Raw genomic sequence first — 17,237 nt, 5'->3', positions numbered from 1 at the left:
TGATTGTGCGTCTCTTTGGACTGGGCCTAGCGGGTTCATTGGTTTGTTTTTTTTTCTTTCCCTGCGCACTGACACACGGGAGTAGAAGACAAAAGATAGAGCAAGTCAATTTCTTGTCGACAGAAGCTCATACAGCGGTCAGGCATTTCTCACTCCACACCAACATGAACATCAATATTGGCAAATATAACAGACCGCTGTTGCATTACAAGTCAAGATATATTACACACACAATTCATTCATTCATTCATTACCAGTCAAATAACAACAAACCAAGAACCAACAAATGTACATTATAGGAAAGCTGTTGCTGTTCTTCTCCCAAGTTCCAACCATACCGAGTATTCCAACAAAGAATAAAAAAACTGACGAATTAGATGGTGGTGTGCGGTGGGAAAACAAGCACAAATCTGAGTCATCTCATCAAATGCTTCTATGGCACCTCGCTAAAAACTCTTGCTAGGCGCACTCATCATATATGCCATCTCCTATCTGCAAACCAGAAGTTCTTGTTTAGATATATGTGCATCATGGATGGAAATACAGTCTATCGTATTATTCTATACTGTTCAATAGATGGTAACACAAACATAGCAACAGCACTGGTAGATGATCATACTGAGCAAGCACAAAACCACACTGAAGAGAGTAAAAATATAAGTACATGATAATATTCAGGGATTAGTGCATTACCATTTATCAGTAATATAGCCAGTAATAAACTGAAAACAATGAACATTACATATAAAGGACGAAAATGTTCTGAGGCGACACTAAAAGCACCACTGAAGAGATCACAGGTCGCTGGGAATGTTCAGGGAAGGCGGATTACCGGTAATGCCCAAACACTACATTTCTATGTTCATCTTAATTTTAATGTTATGCAGTTCCCTGAAATAGCTTGTGTATGCAAGTGGGTGCTTCACAAAAGTGGACCTCACAAATTAGAGTAGAGTTTAATGACCTAAACTGCATATCGAGGCTACAAGATATTTGTTGCTACAGTGATCCAGAGAAAAACAGGTAATCATTACAAATCATCTTCGTAAACTAAGCTTTCAAGTGCAAAATGATCATACTAAGATCATAGGATGATAGTAGCAACTAGCAAAGGAATAGACTTGTGCGCACTTAGTCACTTACCAGATGAATTGGGAGGAACAGGAACAGCACCATTGCTTTTCACATTCTGCTGAGCTTGGGATGATGATCGTTGCATGCGAGGAGATGAATCTTGCTTACCGTTAGTCATGGGCAAAGAGTGCCTTTTCCTTGGATTGTTGTCTTGCACATCCGGGCTTAACTTTGGTGATACACTAGCAGATGCCTTTGCCCTTGCAGATTCTGTAAACTGCATATAACTTGGCAATGGAGTGCTGTTGCTTATGCGAGGTTCTTGATCAACATGATCAGATTTAACCTTGCCTGAGCTCTCTCGCCTCCCAAGTCTGTAATCCTTTGACAGATTATCCATGCTGCTCCGTCCCACAGAATCGCTGCTTGGACTAGTTAGTGATCTCTTGCTTACATGAGACTTGGGCCTTTTGCTCTTGCTTTTTTTGGTGTTAACAGAGACCTCACTTGATGGTGTCCCATGAGATTCAGCAAAGGTAGTTCGGCTCAAGGGAGTACCTTCAGGTGTCTTCACATAAGATCCTACAGATTTTTCCAGTTCATCATGTAAATCAGGCTTTTCCTGTCCCAGATGTGGTTGTTCAACAGGCACAGGATCAATTGCATTGGCAGCGATAGCAGTGTCATCAGTTTGTACTTCCTTTTCTGGCTCGATAGCTCCTCCAGAAGTGTTCACTTCAGAATGCAAAACACTGCTATCCTTTTCAGCATTATCACCAACACGGTTCCTATCTTCCAGGGATCCAATCTCCAGTACAATCTCGCCACCATCAGCTTCTGATCTATCCGGTGAGTCAAGTGTAGAGGAGATTGATATCTCAGTTCCACATTCTGAAGCAGCAACTACGATTTTAGGATCATGCCCCACTGAGCTCTCTGGTATGCTTGTGTCATTACTTTGCTTGGGTGAGACATTGTCTTGTGAACGAGGACTATGTACCTTTGGTTTGTTTGCCCCATCCAGACTGTTGGACCTACTGACCGTCGAATTGGAAGTCAGCTCTTCAAATTTTAACTGTGCAGCAGCAAATGCAGGATTGCATGACTTTCTAGCCATAAACTTTTTACCTTCCATCTCCGAAGTCTGCTCAGTTTTATATGCATCCATAGTATCATCAAAGGAAGATTCAGGTTTTTCAGGAAGAGGAATGGGTTCCCTTGATGTATCAGTTTCAGTAGATTGTTCAACTGAGACCTCCAAAGGTTGTTCCGCAACATTCTCAGTCTCCGGTTCAGTCAATTTTTCAACATCTTCCTTGAACTTTTCAATCAAATCTGGTTCAGGAACATCTTCAATTTCCATTCCAGAAGTTCTATCTGGAATGCATGCAGAAACCTCCAGGGGATGAGAATCAGATGGCCTTAGTGTCTCTTCCGCATCATCAGGCACCAACTTCGGGAAAGAGATGTCAGAATCCAAAGGAAGGGTATTTTCCTCATGTTGAGCATCTCCTTTTATTTTTTCATCCACCGACTCGTTATTCTCTCTATCCTCTAGCAAGTGTCCCCCAGTGTTTGGTGGAATCATGGATGTCCATCTCTCCATCCATTTCCATGCAACATCAGGTTCAGAAGGATCACATTTTATGTGAATGGATTTTGAAGTCGACATGCTGTCCATGAGCTGACAGAAGGTAACAAACATGAGAAAATCCAACCAAGAACTAACGTATGATAATCTTAGTTAATAAGGGTTCTTTCATCTAACCTTCAGAGCAAATCCATTATTGAGTAATTTCTCACTTGAAGAACAGATCAAAGAGTCCTGCAAAAAGAAATGTAAAATCATGAACAAACAAGCAAAATGTTCAAGCAAGGCTACTATTCAGTATTGTCACACAGAAACAAGAATTATATACGTGTTAAGTGCAGCAGATAAGGTTTTGATCCAAAATTAATGATTGTGCGTGCATGGAATTCAACATCGAGATGCGAGATATCCAATCAATGTAGCAACTAAAGTGGATTGCCTCCGCACATACTAAAGCTTAAGATCAATTGCCAACAAGAGGTTGACAGCTTTCAGGTTACTAGAAGAAGGAACTTGGCGAAGGAAGGATAAGAAGATCATAGACTTCACATAGCATCTTAAACTTATATTGAATAATATTAAACCAAGCTTAACTGACTGGCAGCAAAAGAGTTTATACTGTCTAGATACAATGATACCATACGTGTCTAAATGAGAGTGCCTTGAATACCTGAAACTTTCCTCCATATTGCTGTGCTTGATGAACCCGGACAAGTCCTTGCATTTTAACAATAGCAAGCAAGCATTGTAATGATTCTGCAGCCTGCCTCCTAACAAGATGCCCACGTATCACAGCTTGCAGTTTCACAAGGTCCTTATCATTTGGTAGTTCTTGCTCTTCCTATAGTCATGTAAATGACAATAATGTAATAACACTAACAGAAAAATAATTAATAAATATAAATAGTGGGAAATACTGCAACATACAGTGTGCACTCTGATGCCAGACTGAATGACAGCAGCAGCAGTCTCCGCACAATCTTCCTGATGGTCTTCACTGCTTCCATCAAAGAGAGAGACGGTTTCCTCCTGCTTCACCTCAGTTGATGAAACAAAAATACTTTCATCTGTCTTATCAGTGTGTTCCTCAACATCATTATCATTTGGCTTTACTATTGGAGTTTCAGTTACCCTTTCAGCTGGTTCTTGGATTGGCACTTCAGTTACTCTTTCAGCTGGCTGCTCAATTGACCTTTCAGTTATCTGGTCAGCTGACTTTTCAATTGGTTCATCAGCTGGCTTTTCAATTGATTCATCACCTGGCTGATCAATTGGCTTCTCTATCAGTTTTTCATCAGGCGTCTCTTCATTCAAAGGCCCCTCATCTGGTTTATCTTGCTGCAAAATTTTCTCTTCCTGTTTCTCTTGCTGCAGAATTTTCTCAGCTGGTTCGTCTTGCTGCAGAATTTTCTCATCTGATTTCTCTTGCTGCAGAATTTTCTCATCTGGTTTCTCTTGCTGTAGAGGTTTTTCTGAGGCATAGGAGTAAGTTGAAGAATAGATGTTGCTTGGAGCAATTTCAGCTTTTGCTTTGCTCGAACTAAGAGTTTCAGGTTCAGATATATCAGAATTCTTCAAAACACGATGCCTTGTAGACCTCCTACGAAAGCTCCACCTACTTTTATCTGATATGGCCTTGTTCTGTAAAAGCCAACATTTAACAGCCATTAGCATGATTCATCTACTTGATATAAGGAAGAGAAGACAGATATTCTCTGGTAGCTTTTTCACCCGAGACGAACTAGAAGAGATGTTACAAGCAAAATGCAGGTAATGAGGGCTAGTTTCGTGTATCTGAAATGTAGGCAACCAACATACTTCTCATTTAATGAAGCAAAATGTCGTTGACCAGGAAGGGAAACAACACAAAAAGAAAGGAAGTGGCAGATAAACTCTATTAGTTTTGAAATTAATGTACCAGTTCCTAATAAATCTCCCCAAAGTTTTCCTCGCAAAAAAATACCCAAAGTTTGTTAATGCCTTACTGGCGTGATATATCCATCAATAATCAATTTATTTCCAAAAATACCAGTTCAGTAAATAAACTATAAAAGGAGGTAAGCTAACATGATTCAGGTAATACCTTGGTGAAATTATGCACTACTTAATCAGGAGTATTTTTAATTTGCCAACTTCTAATAATTGCAGGTGGAGGCATAGAATCCTAGCAAAAATACATTTGGTTTGCTGTCAGCTATCACCACTGATCCAGCAAGAAAAAATTTGTCCTTTTGCAATTATATCAATGAAAGAGAGCTAACTACTCTCTCTTTTCCCTGAACATCAAAAAGAGCTAACTACTCTCAGTCACTCACTATAGTTGGTACAGATCCTCTAGGCTGTCCCGTGAAAATTCCAGATCCCATTTCACCAACACTATGGTGCGGCTGTCTCCTACGATTAGAGGATTTTTCTCGATTCAACATAGAGATTTTATACGATGAGCGTCCAGCCAATTAGTGAAAAATGAACTGCTCCAGAGTCCAGTGAACTCCTCCCCACACTGAGATTCTTGGTAGGGAAAAACAGTAATCAACAGCGCAACATTACAATCAAAGTGTGAAATCATGGGGGACAAGGCTAGCAACACTCAGCTCCGAGGAAGAGAATGATAGATGCCAATCATGCAACAAGACGAGAGACACCATACACAGTGAGCAGCACTTTGAGCAGCAGATAAACACCAGATCCCTTCCTGACATCTTGCATGGACTCAGGGCGGCAAGAGTAGCAGCCATAATATTCCAGCTGCTGCAGCTAGAGCCATGCAGCAACAGAAGAGAAGGGGTAAAAAAAAGGAAGGAAATTGAAATCAAAATTGAGCCTTTGAATGAACTCATAGGACGTGCGGGAACAGCACGGGATCACCAGCCAAAAAAAAAAAAGCTCTCATTTTGCTGGCTGCGTCTTGCTCGCCGCCACGAATCAACCCCAGATCTAACTAAAACAACATGCGCCCGCACCTCGACCCCACGCATCCTACTGAGATCTGCTGAAAACAAACGCACCAGCTCGAGAGAACCCCCCCAAAAGAACAAAAAAAAAAACGGCTTCGGCGAGCAAGGCCGGCGCGGCGGCGCATTCAAGCGGAGGTGCGGCGCGCGAGTACCTCGTCGACATGGTCATCCGCGTCGCCGTCGGAGCCGGCGGACGGGTCGGATCCGCCGCCGGCGCAGGCGAGGATCTTGAGGCAGCCGTTCTTGGGCTTCGTCATCGGGGTCGCTTTCGCCGCCGCCGCTGCCGCCGCCGCCGCGTCGGCCTCAATCAGTGCAGCGCAGGGCAGCGCGTGCGTGCGTGCGTCTGGAGCGGAACAGGATAGGGAGCTGCGTTCCTCTGACTTGTTTCTTCTCTGGCTTTGCGTTGGTTTTGCTTTGCGTTTAGCTGCGGCTCTGCTTGTTTGCTTGCAGTTTTTATATTCCGGAGGATTCGGGCCCTCCGCTATCTCTACCTTGCCGCTGTTCCTTTCTCCTCCCTTTTTTTTTTCCCCTTCTCCAATGCAGCTTTATATGCTTTGTTTATTTCTTTTCCTTTTATTAATTAAGGTTAATTAATTAATACGTAATTGAGGTTTTAAAAAAGTTTTGCGAGTGATTTTATATTTGTTTCTTTTACCTTTGCATTTCATCCGGGAGAAGATACACACGGAAGACGGTATACGCGCAAGACGGCGGGACATAGTTTTCGTGATTGTACATACGCAAGAGTACTAGACACATGATATACGTGGGTATAGGATTTATAAGCCTCTAGTATATTAAGTCAGTTAATGGATTATCATATGAGTGCTTAGATGTTCTATAGCCCAACCATATTGGATCTTTAAGGCCGTGTTCTAGCTTTCGAAGGGGTCAGAAACATCTTCCCCGTGCATACAAAACGGAGTGATATATTAACTCATGATTAAGTAAGTATTAGCTATAAAAAACTTAAAAATAGATTAATATGATTTTTTAAGTAACTTTCCTATAAAATTTTTTTTATAAAACACGTACCGTTTAATAGTTTGTAAAGCATGCGCGTGGAAAAGAAAGAAGATAAGTTGGGAAGAAAAGTACTCTGACTAAATAGGCCACTCAGGTTTTACATGTTCTTTTTTTCCCATCGAGAAGGATGTGTATGGGGGTTGGGATCATTTCCTCCCTAAGGGCAAGTATAATGGGAGGTTCTAAGTCGGCTAAATGCTCAAGTGGAGGAGAGATATGAGAAGCGGGCTGTAAACTTATATCCGGTTTGGACACAAGAACAAAAAAAATTTGTGAGAGAGGTAAGTGGGCCATATATATTAATTGTAAATAGCTAACTATTATATGTGTAGACTAAGAGAAGGCTGTAAAAAACCTTATATGCAATAATTCGGCTATATTATTAGCCTTGCTCTAATTGATCTGCACCTTGATTTGAGGGTGGGCAAGAGAGGAGAAGGGAATCGGTGAGAAGGTAATTCATAGATTTAAAGATAGCGAGATAAATTCGACTTGTTTCTTAAAAATAACGCTAGCACGTGTGACACACCACATGACAATCTAATTTAATTGTGACAAAATTAGTCCCTCTAATTCCGTGGGACAGGTCTCGTCGCTGCATAGCTCGATCTATTGGAATATACCGCAATATATGTGGGGAGTTAGCATCTCTCATTCGATCGTTGTCTTGTACCACATCACTCGTACCGTCCTTGGACCGACCATTAACAAGCCTAGGCCTAGGGGTGCAAACAAATGTTCTTCTTCTTCATGGCGCTGGTACCGTCCCGTTCGGCCACGATCCGGTCAGTTGTGATTGCAAGTCCACGGCGCCTTTAAGTTCGCAATAACAAGGCCATTAATGCAAGCAACAATCTAACTCCGACGAGCCTAGCCATGGCAAGAGCGTACTTTGGTGGGGCTTCCGTTTCTCCGGCCGCGGCCAGCCTATTGTTACCAAGTACAGTACACAGGTCAGCACTTGTTCTTCCCATAGTCGTTTTTACTCCTAAATTCTCAGTACTGATGCTACTATTAATTAATTGTAAAGCCATCCTGACCCTGTCACTGTTGGTAAAGAGCGAGAGGCCAGCCAGCTGCATGCATGCGGCGAAGGCGATACCCCTGCAATTAAGCGGCTGGTAAGTACAGCGACCTTCGTAACCAACAAACGATCGAGATGACACGGTACCGGCACTAAATCGCGGCAAAAAACGGTACGGGCGTCGACGTGACGGCCCGGCGGAATGCTCGCGCGCGCGCGGCCGCGCGGGGCGGGGGCGAGCACGAGAAAGTGCGTGGCCGCATGCGGCCGCGGTTGCTGCTTGCATTGGGCGGCGTTGGGTTGTTGGTGGTGGCGGTGTGGCGGTGGTGGCGCGGTGATCGCGCGAGCTTTGCTCGCTGGCCGCGCGCCGCCCAAGCGCGGGATGGGGCCCGTGGTTCGGTTGGTTGGTTGGCGTTTCACGTGAGACACAGTGATCGCGTTCGAGAAAAACGGGAGAGCGGAGCGGAGAATTCATCGCCTCCACGGCCTTTTTCACTGTGTTAACTCTCACGAGCTGCACCGGCCAGACCAGTCACTGACACTACTGAGTTTCTGGCACGGTCGTTTCGGTCCACACGCGGTCAAGCGCTCGACAGCTAGACCGTCAAATGGGGTTAGTAATTTATGGTGGTTAAGTGGTCACCACGCGAGCGGTTTTGCACGCAACAACGGTGTGGCAATTAAGCTCGTTACGAGTGTTTATTAACGGTGGTGAGTCAGTGCATGTGAAAACAAAGTGGGGCCACGTGCGCAACGAGGGGTGTCCGAGCCACTACGAGCAGCTGCGAGTGGGGCCACCCCGAGACCACCGGGCACGTGCCAGCCTTTCGCACATGGACACGTAGCGCGCTGCTCGCCACGTTACAGCCACGTGCGATGCCACCGTAAACGTTATCTCCTACAGCTCCTGCCTTTGTTCTACTCTCTCTCTCTCTCTCTCTCTCTCTCTCTCTCTCAGGACCAGAAAGAAACAGGCAGAAAGAATTCAAAGGAAGCATCATCTAATCACCTAGTTAACAACGGTGTCGTGGCACAGTAATTAACGGCCTAAGCAAGCGTCAGATGCATAAAACCATAATAAGAGATACTACTATATCCAAACAACAAGGTGCTTTTTGGCAGCGTGCAATGATGCTTACACTAAAGGCATCCTACGCGAAAAGAACGACCGGTAGTGTGGATTAGATTAGGGCAGAGCATGAGCATATATGGAGGGATGGACCAGGATCCAAAAGCAGCCATGATTCTTCATGTAGTGGTGGTGCTACCTTTTGTTTTCATTCTTAATATCAATTGCTGTTTCCTTCCTACTACCTTGATCTTAGGTTCTTAGCAGGCCAACATTTGTTCTGACCATGAGTTGATGATCAGTGGTAGAGTCACCACCTAGCTAGATAGTACTATATTCTAGCATAATGCCAATAGCATTGAGGAAGAATTAATGCTGAATTTGATATGTGCCATGAACTATATGTAGCAGAATAATTTGGTAGGAGTAAGTAGAGGTGAAAAATACAGTTCCAGTGATTGTGATCATAGAGACCAAATGTCTAGAGCTGTGATAGTTTCTGAAATTGTGATATGGGATCAGCTAATGTGAGGATTAAACTAAGAAAGAACGAAAGGTCATTGCTCTCTTATTTCCTCCCCACTTGTTGAACTTAACACAAAGATGTGAGAAACTAAAGCAAGAAAGCAGCAAGCACATCTTATCCCATGGTCCCTGGATAGCCCAAAAGTCGTGCATGCCCAACACAAAGGGGGCACACACACTACCTTTCTTTTTTCTCTGCTCACTCACTGAAACATATATATGGGTTGCTTGTTTCAGAAGTAGACAAGAGTGATTGGAGGCACACAAATTGGCCTGCATTGCACCAGCTCACATGTATTAGGTCAGGGTTTGTTGTGACAGTTCGTTTATTCTTGTTAATTTGGGAGGTGATTAATTAGGGGCCACATGAAAGGTCACTGTCAGAGAGTTGGGAGGCAGTGACAGGCTACTCCATGTTGCTTGTGGAGGAAAAAGAGCAAGTTTGAGGGCACAGGCCATCTGAGAGGACTGGAGACTACTGCCATCTATCTATCTGAAGATGAAGACGAGATCCAACGGGGTTCTCTGCTTTTTATTATTGTCTCCACCAGTTTGGACAGTACATACACAGATTCAGTATCAATCATAACCTTCTTTCATTTCTCTCTTTATTATAACTCCGGCTAATGTTTTGTACTATATATGAAGCTTTCATATATATGTAATAATAAGAAATTAAATAAAAACAATGAAGATCGAATTAATAGGTAAAATAATAAATGCGGTTATGACAAAGAACAGGTACACCATTTCCGTATTGACATGATCAACTGTGGTTAAGGTTATGTGTTAATGATGCTCACTCTTGAAAGGCTGTATTATTATTGGTTTTGGGGGGCCTAAACGGCTAAACCCCATCCCAATCAAACGAGCTGTACGTGGTACGTGCACTAATCTGGATCCTTTTTGGTAATGATGGATTGATGGGGTAGCGATGCTATCCAATATGTATTCCTATGCAGCGGCATTCGCAAAAAAAAAAAATATTCCTATGCAGTGGAACTGATGTGGTTGCCATATCATTTCTTAGAAGACTTTATAGATGCACAACTGGGATTTTTTCTACTATTCTAGCCTTCTCGCAATTGGAACAGAGGAAATTGGGTCCAGTTAATTGGCTAATTGCGTTGTTATAAAATAAAATGAAGTGATTGGAATAAATTGTCAGCAATGTTGAAATCTTAACGGATAAAGGATAAAATAGTTAAGGAAAGGTCAGGCTTCGATATCAAATGAGATTTGCCTGTTTATCAGGAAATTAAGCCAAGCTGTACCTGTCTGAAGTCTAGACAAGCTTTTGGTGGTATGTTCTATCTACCGGTAGAGGAAAATTCAAAGAAATTTAATTAATGTTTGCCCATATGCTGGCTGTACCAGGAATATTCTTATGTACATAATAGAATAATTAATTAGTCCATGGGTTTAGAAAATTTCTAGATAGAAGAGAAAATTGTTCACAGAATTTTTCTGCTTATACAAGTCATATACATTTGTTGGAATTAAATTCTGTGCAGTGATGGATGACAGCACTATATATTTAGGTTTCAGGAGATACACATCAATGGGACAGTTTCATGCATGCAATTCTAAGCTACATACTCAACCAACACTAGTCTTTGATGCATTATATGGCAGATTAGTGAATCAATCGCAGGCTACGCCGAGGATGAAGCAACAATGACAAGATAACCCAGCTGATATTGAAACCTTGAAGAGAGGGGGAAACTGAAAATGACAAGGAGAGTTAGCTGATGAGTAGCTCTATAACCCAACTTTGTCCTCATAAACTAGCTAGCACTCAGGACAAGGAAGCTTCACCTAACTGGTTGTGGTGGTATTGAGGCGATTTCCATTCACGTTTCTTCTTCGTCGTCGCCTTCTTCTTCTTTCTGTTGTAGTAGATAGGAGAGCGCCATCGTCTATCTTACCATGTTTCCTGTCTGTGCTACCTACTCCTTTGACAACGCCTAAACACGCTGCACTGCAGTCAGATACAATCTAGAACGCTGTTAGCAACGGATGAATGTACATTTCGTTGCCGTGACATGACCAATTTGATGAGTCCTGTCCACCAGAGACTAGAAGATATATCAAATTAACCGTGTGTATATCTGCCTCAGTTGGTGTAGAGATCGGAAGTTAATTAGCTATGTTTTGTTTTTGAGAAATTAAATGAAATGTAAGAGTACGTGATCAAGAAAATTATTCACATTTTGATTTAGTTAGAAGAAATTATCGAAAATAATCAGTGCTTAAAAGTATCTTTCACTTGTTACCATGCATAGATGAAAATTTCCAGTTTCCAATAACCACCAAAACATCAGCGCAGGTGAAGTTTCCTTTTGTCTGTTTCGAAGACAGAGTATGAAGAAGAATTTTTACGGCCACCTACTACAGTAGATATATACTATCGTCAGTAACCAACAAGTGACAAGTATTCAATAGGCAGCAGCAGCACCAGTAGATAATGCTCCAAAATTCCAATCAGCACCGAAGAATCTCCCTGTGAAATCCGGCCAAATTACGCAGGTGACGTCGTCGTGGACAGCTTCGTTGCAGCCGCACGCGATTGATGGAAGCTGTGAACCTGCACACTGTAGCTGCTGCTGCTGCTGGTGGATGCTCGTGGTCAATCATGTACTCGACCGGATCGGACGCCCACATGCTGCTGCCAATGGATCACGGAGAGGAGGAGGACAACGCCGCATGATGCATGTTACCCCTACTATACTCGTATAGATTATTGTCTCTCCAGCCGCTATACTCGAATTATAATCAATCTAGCACCGTTATACTATTCATTAGCGCGAGCTGTTTGATGATTTTACAGTTAACTGCAGATCAGCAGATCGGATGTCTTGAGAGCCGGAAGTGAAGTCAGCGTGCTGCCACCTGCAAATGATCTGTACAAGTGGTATACTTAGAGCCAGTTTAATAGTATAGCCCAATATTAGCTTCAATTCATTTATAGCCGATCTAATAGCCAATTCATACAATAGTTGCTTACTATACTATTAATATATTGTCATACCTATTATACACACATTGCGTCTTAGAGTCCGTGTTGCAGTTGGCTACAAATTTATAGTCCGCTGCTTTTCTCTCTTATCTTTTATCTCATGAAAATATATTTATAGCTGGCTAATAGTGCACCTGCTCTTATCTCAGTAGCTCAGATCAGTATCACACAGCTCATTGCCCCACTGGTAGCTCGTGGAGTGAGTGCCGCATTTTTCTTGCGAGTATTACTACCACTTCATTCACATGCCCGTAGATCCGTATATAGCCACGGTACAATTCAAATTTATCCTATCCAGTAGTAAGTAACTAGTAACTATAAATAAATATACCTGTCACTCACTATAGTAGAGATAGGATTAGATCTAGTCGAATCTCTCCCGTTCTGAGGTTCACCTCATTCTTTGTGTGGCTTAAAAGAGTGGTCGGTATTCGACTCTTCTTGTTTTAGCATGACAAACATGGCTGTCCTCGTCGGCGTTCTTCTTGATGTCTCCTTTCTGTCCTTTGGATGATGGGTTCACCTTCAAACCCTTCAGTTGTAAGTTGAAAGGACTTGATTGCTTTTTCTATATCTTTTTATGTCTTTCTTCGCATATGCTATGCTCGAAGTGTAATTTGCCCAACCATTGCTTTTATGTAAAACAAGCTGTTCTCTCAGCTTTGCCTCCCTGGTACACAACTCATGTATTTTGTCCTAAATCAATAAAACACATGAGTGCAAAAAAATACTCACCTGTCAACATACAGCATCTATATGCAAACTCTGACAAACATTATCTTAGCAAAGAATTTCAAAATGTTTAAGAACACGACATGTAATCGTTGCATGTTAAACAGAACCATACAATTTTCGTTCACTAAAATATAATACAGTTTTTAGTTATTTGCTATATTATTTTAGTTAATGTTGACAAGTACTACATTGGAAGTGAGGGAGTATAATAAATACGAAATGAATGACATCAGAGAGTACTGTACTGTACAGGGAGTTTAAATTAGGGCCTGTATTTGTAGCCTGATTATAGACAATAAAGTTGGCGACGTTCCACGTCCATGGGCCCATTTAGGCCCATATTACTCCTGCTGGGACCATCACGGTCCATGGGCTCCGGCTCCCTCTCCTCGCCGCCGCTCGAGCTCCAGAGCAGGAGCCGCTCCCCCTGGCTGGCTGCCTGCCACGTACTCCAGCTCCGGACAAAATCGAATCCGGAGCCGCGAGCTCGCTTCTGCCATTCTGCTTCCCCTTCTCCAACCACCCTGCTCTCTCCTCTCCCCCTTCGCAGTTCACACCTGCGACCACGAGGCGGTGGCGGAGGAGACGAGGCGCGCCGGGGAGATCCGAGGCACTCGTTGACCCTGCGCTCCGGCGGCCGATTCGCTGCCGGGGACGCCGTCTTCTCCGTCAACTCCGGCGAACGGCTGCCGCGGTCCGATCTGCACGTCGCCGACGTCGGTGAGTCCACTTCCTCGTCGGCTAATCCTCCTCCAAACCCCCTCTACCGACCCCGTGTTCCGACCGGTCCCGCCCCTCTCCGGCCACCGCACGCCCCGTCGTCGTCGCCGGTGACCATGCGCGGCGCCTCTGGGTCACGTGAGGCCCGCGTGAGGGAGCGGAGCGATCCCGTGCGGGGCGTGATGGTACAGCATCTGGTAGGAATATTCCGAAAAAAAAAAAGGAAAAAAATCCTCATCCTCATCCTCATCCTGTGGCTTGGTAGCCATATTATCGCTTAAACTAGACTAGACACGGGTCCGACTCCGAGGGCAATATCCCCCACCACCCATCTCATCCAGAGACGAGCTCCTCGAATTTGAGGGAGTCCGGGGAGAAACCTACGGGGTGATCTTCTGGTCCGCATCGGGTCCCCTCCCATTGCATGATGCCTTCTGTTCCTTTTCGTTATCTGCCTGGTGATTGTTCGGTGGGTCATCCTGTCCATGTTTGTTTAATTCGATGCTGGTACGAGTACGATGCTAGTGGAGATGGAACCGCGCGCTCGCGTGTAATGTGCAAACACGGTGAAATTGGTCTGCACATTTTGAGAGCGTAGTGTGTGTTGATCGGGTTTTTTATGTGCGAGTTTTAGTGGGATAGGATTCTAGGAGAAAGGAATGAAGAAGTGACTTTATATGGCATCTGCCATTGTTCGCTGATAACATTGATGCCACCTGTTAGTTCCTGATGCCACCTTGTCCACCCGCTTGCTGAAGTCTAAAATTCTTGTGTTTATACACTCTTGCTGATCTTGGCCTCTTGGCCCCTTGGCCCCCAACTAACTACTACTGATGCAACCAAGTTTGTTTCCTGAGCCTCCATGACCAACCTGATAATGCCAGTAATTTAACAGAAAATACGTTGAAGTGTTGTTCATAGTTTCTCTAAGGACAGCTAGTGTTGGGTATAATTTTTTGTTATAGTTAGTTTTTCCTCTATTTCTTGCCATGTTGAGTTTCTATGTATTAATGTCTAATCTTTGGCATTCTATGCAGCTGAGCTTTTGATCTCGCCTTCTCGAGACACATCTGATATCGCTGTTCTTTTTATGAGTTCACAAGACACTCAACATGAAGTTTTTAGAATACACCCCCTTCGACAGGTAATAGTTCTATCCTTTGTTTCTTCTTATTGATGTACTCTTGGTAGCATGCAAATTTTACACAAACTTATTAACTCTACTGTTTGATTCGTTTTGTTTCAGTATAAATCTGTTCCTTGATAATCTTGACCTTGGTGATTGTATGATAAGAGGAAACCTTGAAGCCTTCTCATGTAGGAATATTCCCTGCCAAGTCTCTTATTGAGTATATGACTTTAATGACAATGAAGACCAACCTTCTAATATTGATTTGTAGGCAAGCACACTGGTAATGACCGTCGACTTTCAATAAGTCTAGAACATGAGGTAAATATTTAACATTTTTCCCTCCATGCATTATCACCATTGAGACCGCTTTAGGATAAATTACCATGTCTTATTTAGAAAATTGTATGTCTGTTCATGCAAATCATATGAAAACCGAAGCAAAGTGAATACTATCAAATATGTTTGTGATTATACCGATTTCTTAAAAAAGATTGTCGTGTCCTCAGATTCTTGATTGCCTCAGTAAGTCTTCTGATAGTGATCATTCATCACCAGTGGAGCATTTGTCATGTCGGTCAAGGTAATCACGTTTAGATTACTTATGCTGCGGAATTTCTATTATACAATACTAACTGCCTTTTGTGTTTGCTGCTCATTCCAGTCGGAAAACATTGATCTATCTAGTTCTCACCCTTAGCCACATGTATCCAGATTATGATTTCAGGTAAATTTCTTTCATTTTACAGGAAGGTAGTTTTTGTCTTCTTAACTAGTGTGTTCTAAAACCATCTGGGAGGAAGGATATTGGGTAATGTCATAGTCAGCCTATTTTGGCGATTTGGCAACCCGCTTTTGTCCTTCCTGCCAGCCTAAGGGGGTGTTGTCAAATGGTATGACAGACGGATTGATATCCGTTGCTCTTTGAGCTGAGAGTTCAATTCTCTCCATTACCCTTGCCCTTTGTGTATTTGACTGAGCTGTAACTTTCTTAAAGGTCTTCTTGCTGTTATGTGACACATGCATGACAGGATGACCTTTAGATAACATCCTTTTGTCAACATTTTTTCACTTACCAGTGCTGTTCGGGCACACCTGTTCTTCAAAGAAGAGGAGTGGGAAAGCTTTAAGGAGATGACAGACACCTACTTATCTGAGGCTTCAAAGGTAACAACTTGAACTCTCTTTTTTATGCATCTACTCTTAATCCAAAGATAGGTGTGTTTGTAAACATGCATGCTATCAGAATTTAGAAATAGGTACGGTATGACTGCAAAAGCAAAAATGTATATATTAACACATAGCTAATTTTTTCCATGATGATTGTCCTACTTATTTATTTTCATTTTCACTGGTGTGATTTGCTTAACCTAAAATTGGACTATCTTTCAGCAATGGGCAGCAACAAATGAGGGCACTTCTCTTCTAGACAGTATGACTAATGTCATTGATGAGGTTTGCACTTACATGATGCTTAATTCAGAGAACTTGGATATTCATATATTTTATACTGTCAAACATTACTTTGTAGGTTATCAAAATCGGAGAGTCTGACATCTACAGCTATAATCCAGACCAAGATGGAGATCCATTTCTTGAAAAGGGGGTCATGTAAGTTAAGCTGTGATAACCATGCTTTTAACTTAGCAATCAAATGAATGTTACATGAATATGGTATACTGTTTTCTTTTAGATGGTCGATCAACTTTTTCTTCTACAATCGGAAGCTAAAGCGAGTTGTGAGCTTTCGTTGCAGTTGTATAAGGTAGACACTTGCTATGCAGTTCTGCATTCTTTTGCAGGAAACACGATGCGCGATGTTTTGAATCACTCACAAGTTTCTGTTATATTACAGCAAAATATCAGGAGATGACTTCCTTACCAGTGCACCATCCGATGGTGAAGAGGAAGATGCACTGATAGACATGGACATATAATTGACACCTTTCTGGCAGGAAAATGACCAACCAGTGTGGCATCCAGTTGTGTAGTACCAGTATATATCATGTATGGCAGTTTGGCAGTTGCCAGTAGGAACTACAACCAGAATTTTCTTAGCAGACTTCACCTGTACCGAGGCCTGCATAATATTATGATTTGACAGCAGGAAATTCTGCGTTTCTAGCCTGGGACTTGAATTGGCATTTTACTTGGTGACCTAAGCTAGTGTTTGTTGAGATCGAAATTCTCGTTCTATGCAGTTGAATAATGTATATTTAACAATGTTATGTTATGCTTGTAACTTGATTTGCAAATTTGCTATGCTGTTGTTTGAACGAGGCAGTGCCGACTCCTGAATGAGTTAAGCATTACGCGAGTTTGATATGGAGAATTTGTCTGCCGTTGGCTATCAAGGTTCGCCGCACTC

At 42.7% G+C, this 17,237-nt stretch overlaps 2 protein-coding genes across 3 annotated transcripts; one reads left to right on the top strand and one right to left on the bottom strand.

The window, feature by feature from the left end:
- Positions 1-177: 177 nt before the first annotated feature.
- LOC127770321 (protein IQ-DOMAIN 32) lies at positions 178-6,070 on the bottom strand. The gene is made up of 6 exons (XM_052295986.1): positions 5,775-6,070; positions 3,593-4,306; positions 3,336-3,506; positions 2,843-2,899; positions 1,144-2,758; positions 178-492 (listed from the first exon to the last, which is right to left on the bottom strand). Exons 1-6 carry the CDS (start codon positions 5,877-5,879, stop codon positions 473-475), a joined length of 2,682 nt encoding a protein of 893 aa, XP_052151946.1. The 5' UTR covers positions 5,880-6,070; the 3' UTR covers positions 178-472.
- Positions 6,071-13,502: 7,432 nt separating this feature from the next.
- On the top strand, positions 13,503-17,131 carry LOC127770467 (uncharacterized). Of its 2 annotated transcripts, none has more exons than XM_052296196.1 (11): positions 13,503-13,740; positions 14,778-14,884; positions 14,987-15,057; positions 15,141-15,190; positions 15,379-15,452; positions 15,534-15,596; positions 15,949-16,036; positions 16,262-16,324; positions 16,401-16,480; positions 16,563-16,634; positions 16,725-17,131. In XM_052296196.1, the coding sequence occupies exons 2-11, from the start codon at positions 14,853-14,855 to the stop codon at positions 16,804-16,806; spliced, it is 675 nt and encodes a 224-aa protein (XP_052152156.1). In that variant the 5' UTR covers positions 13,503-13,740; positions 14,778-14,852; the 3' UTR covers positions 16,807-17,131. The 2 variants fall into 2 exon arrangements, with proteins under 2 accessions (XP_052152156.1, XP_052152157.1); XM_052296197.1 differs by lacking the exon at positions 13,503-13,740 and adding an exon at positions 14,019-14,209.
- Positions 17,132-17,237: the final 106 nt, after the last annotated feature.

The sequence above is a fragment of the Oryza glaberrima genome, chromosome 4, assembly GCF_000147395.1.
Source record: "Oryza glaberrima chromosome 4, OglaRS2, whole genome shotgun sequence".
Taxonomy (NCBI): Eukaryota; Viridiplantae; Streptophyta; class Magnoliopsida; order Poales; family Poaceae; genus Oryza; species Oryza glaberrima.
The sequence above is the reverse complement of the archived record's forward strand: the minus strand, read 5'-3'. Positions and strand labels throughout refer to the sequence as shown.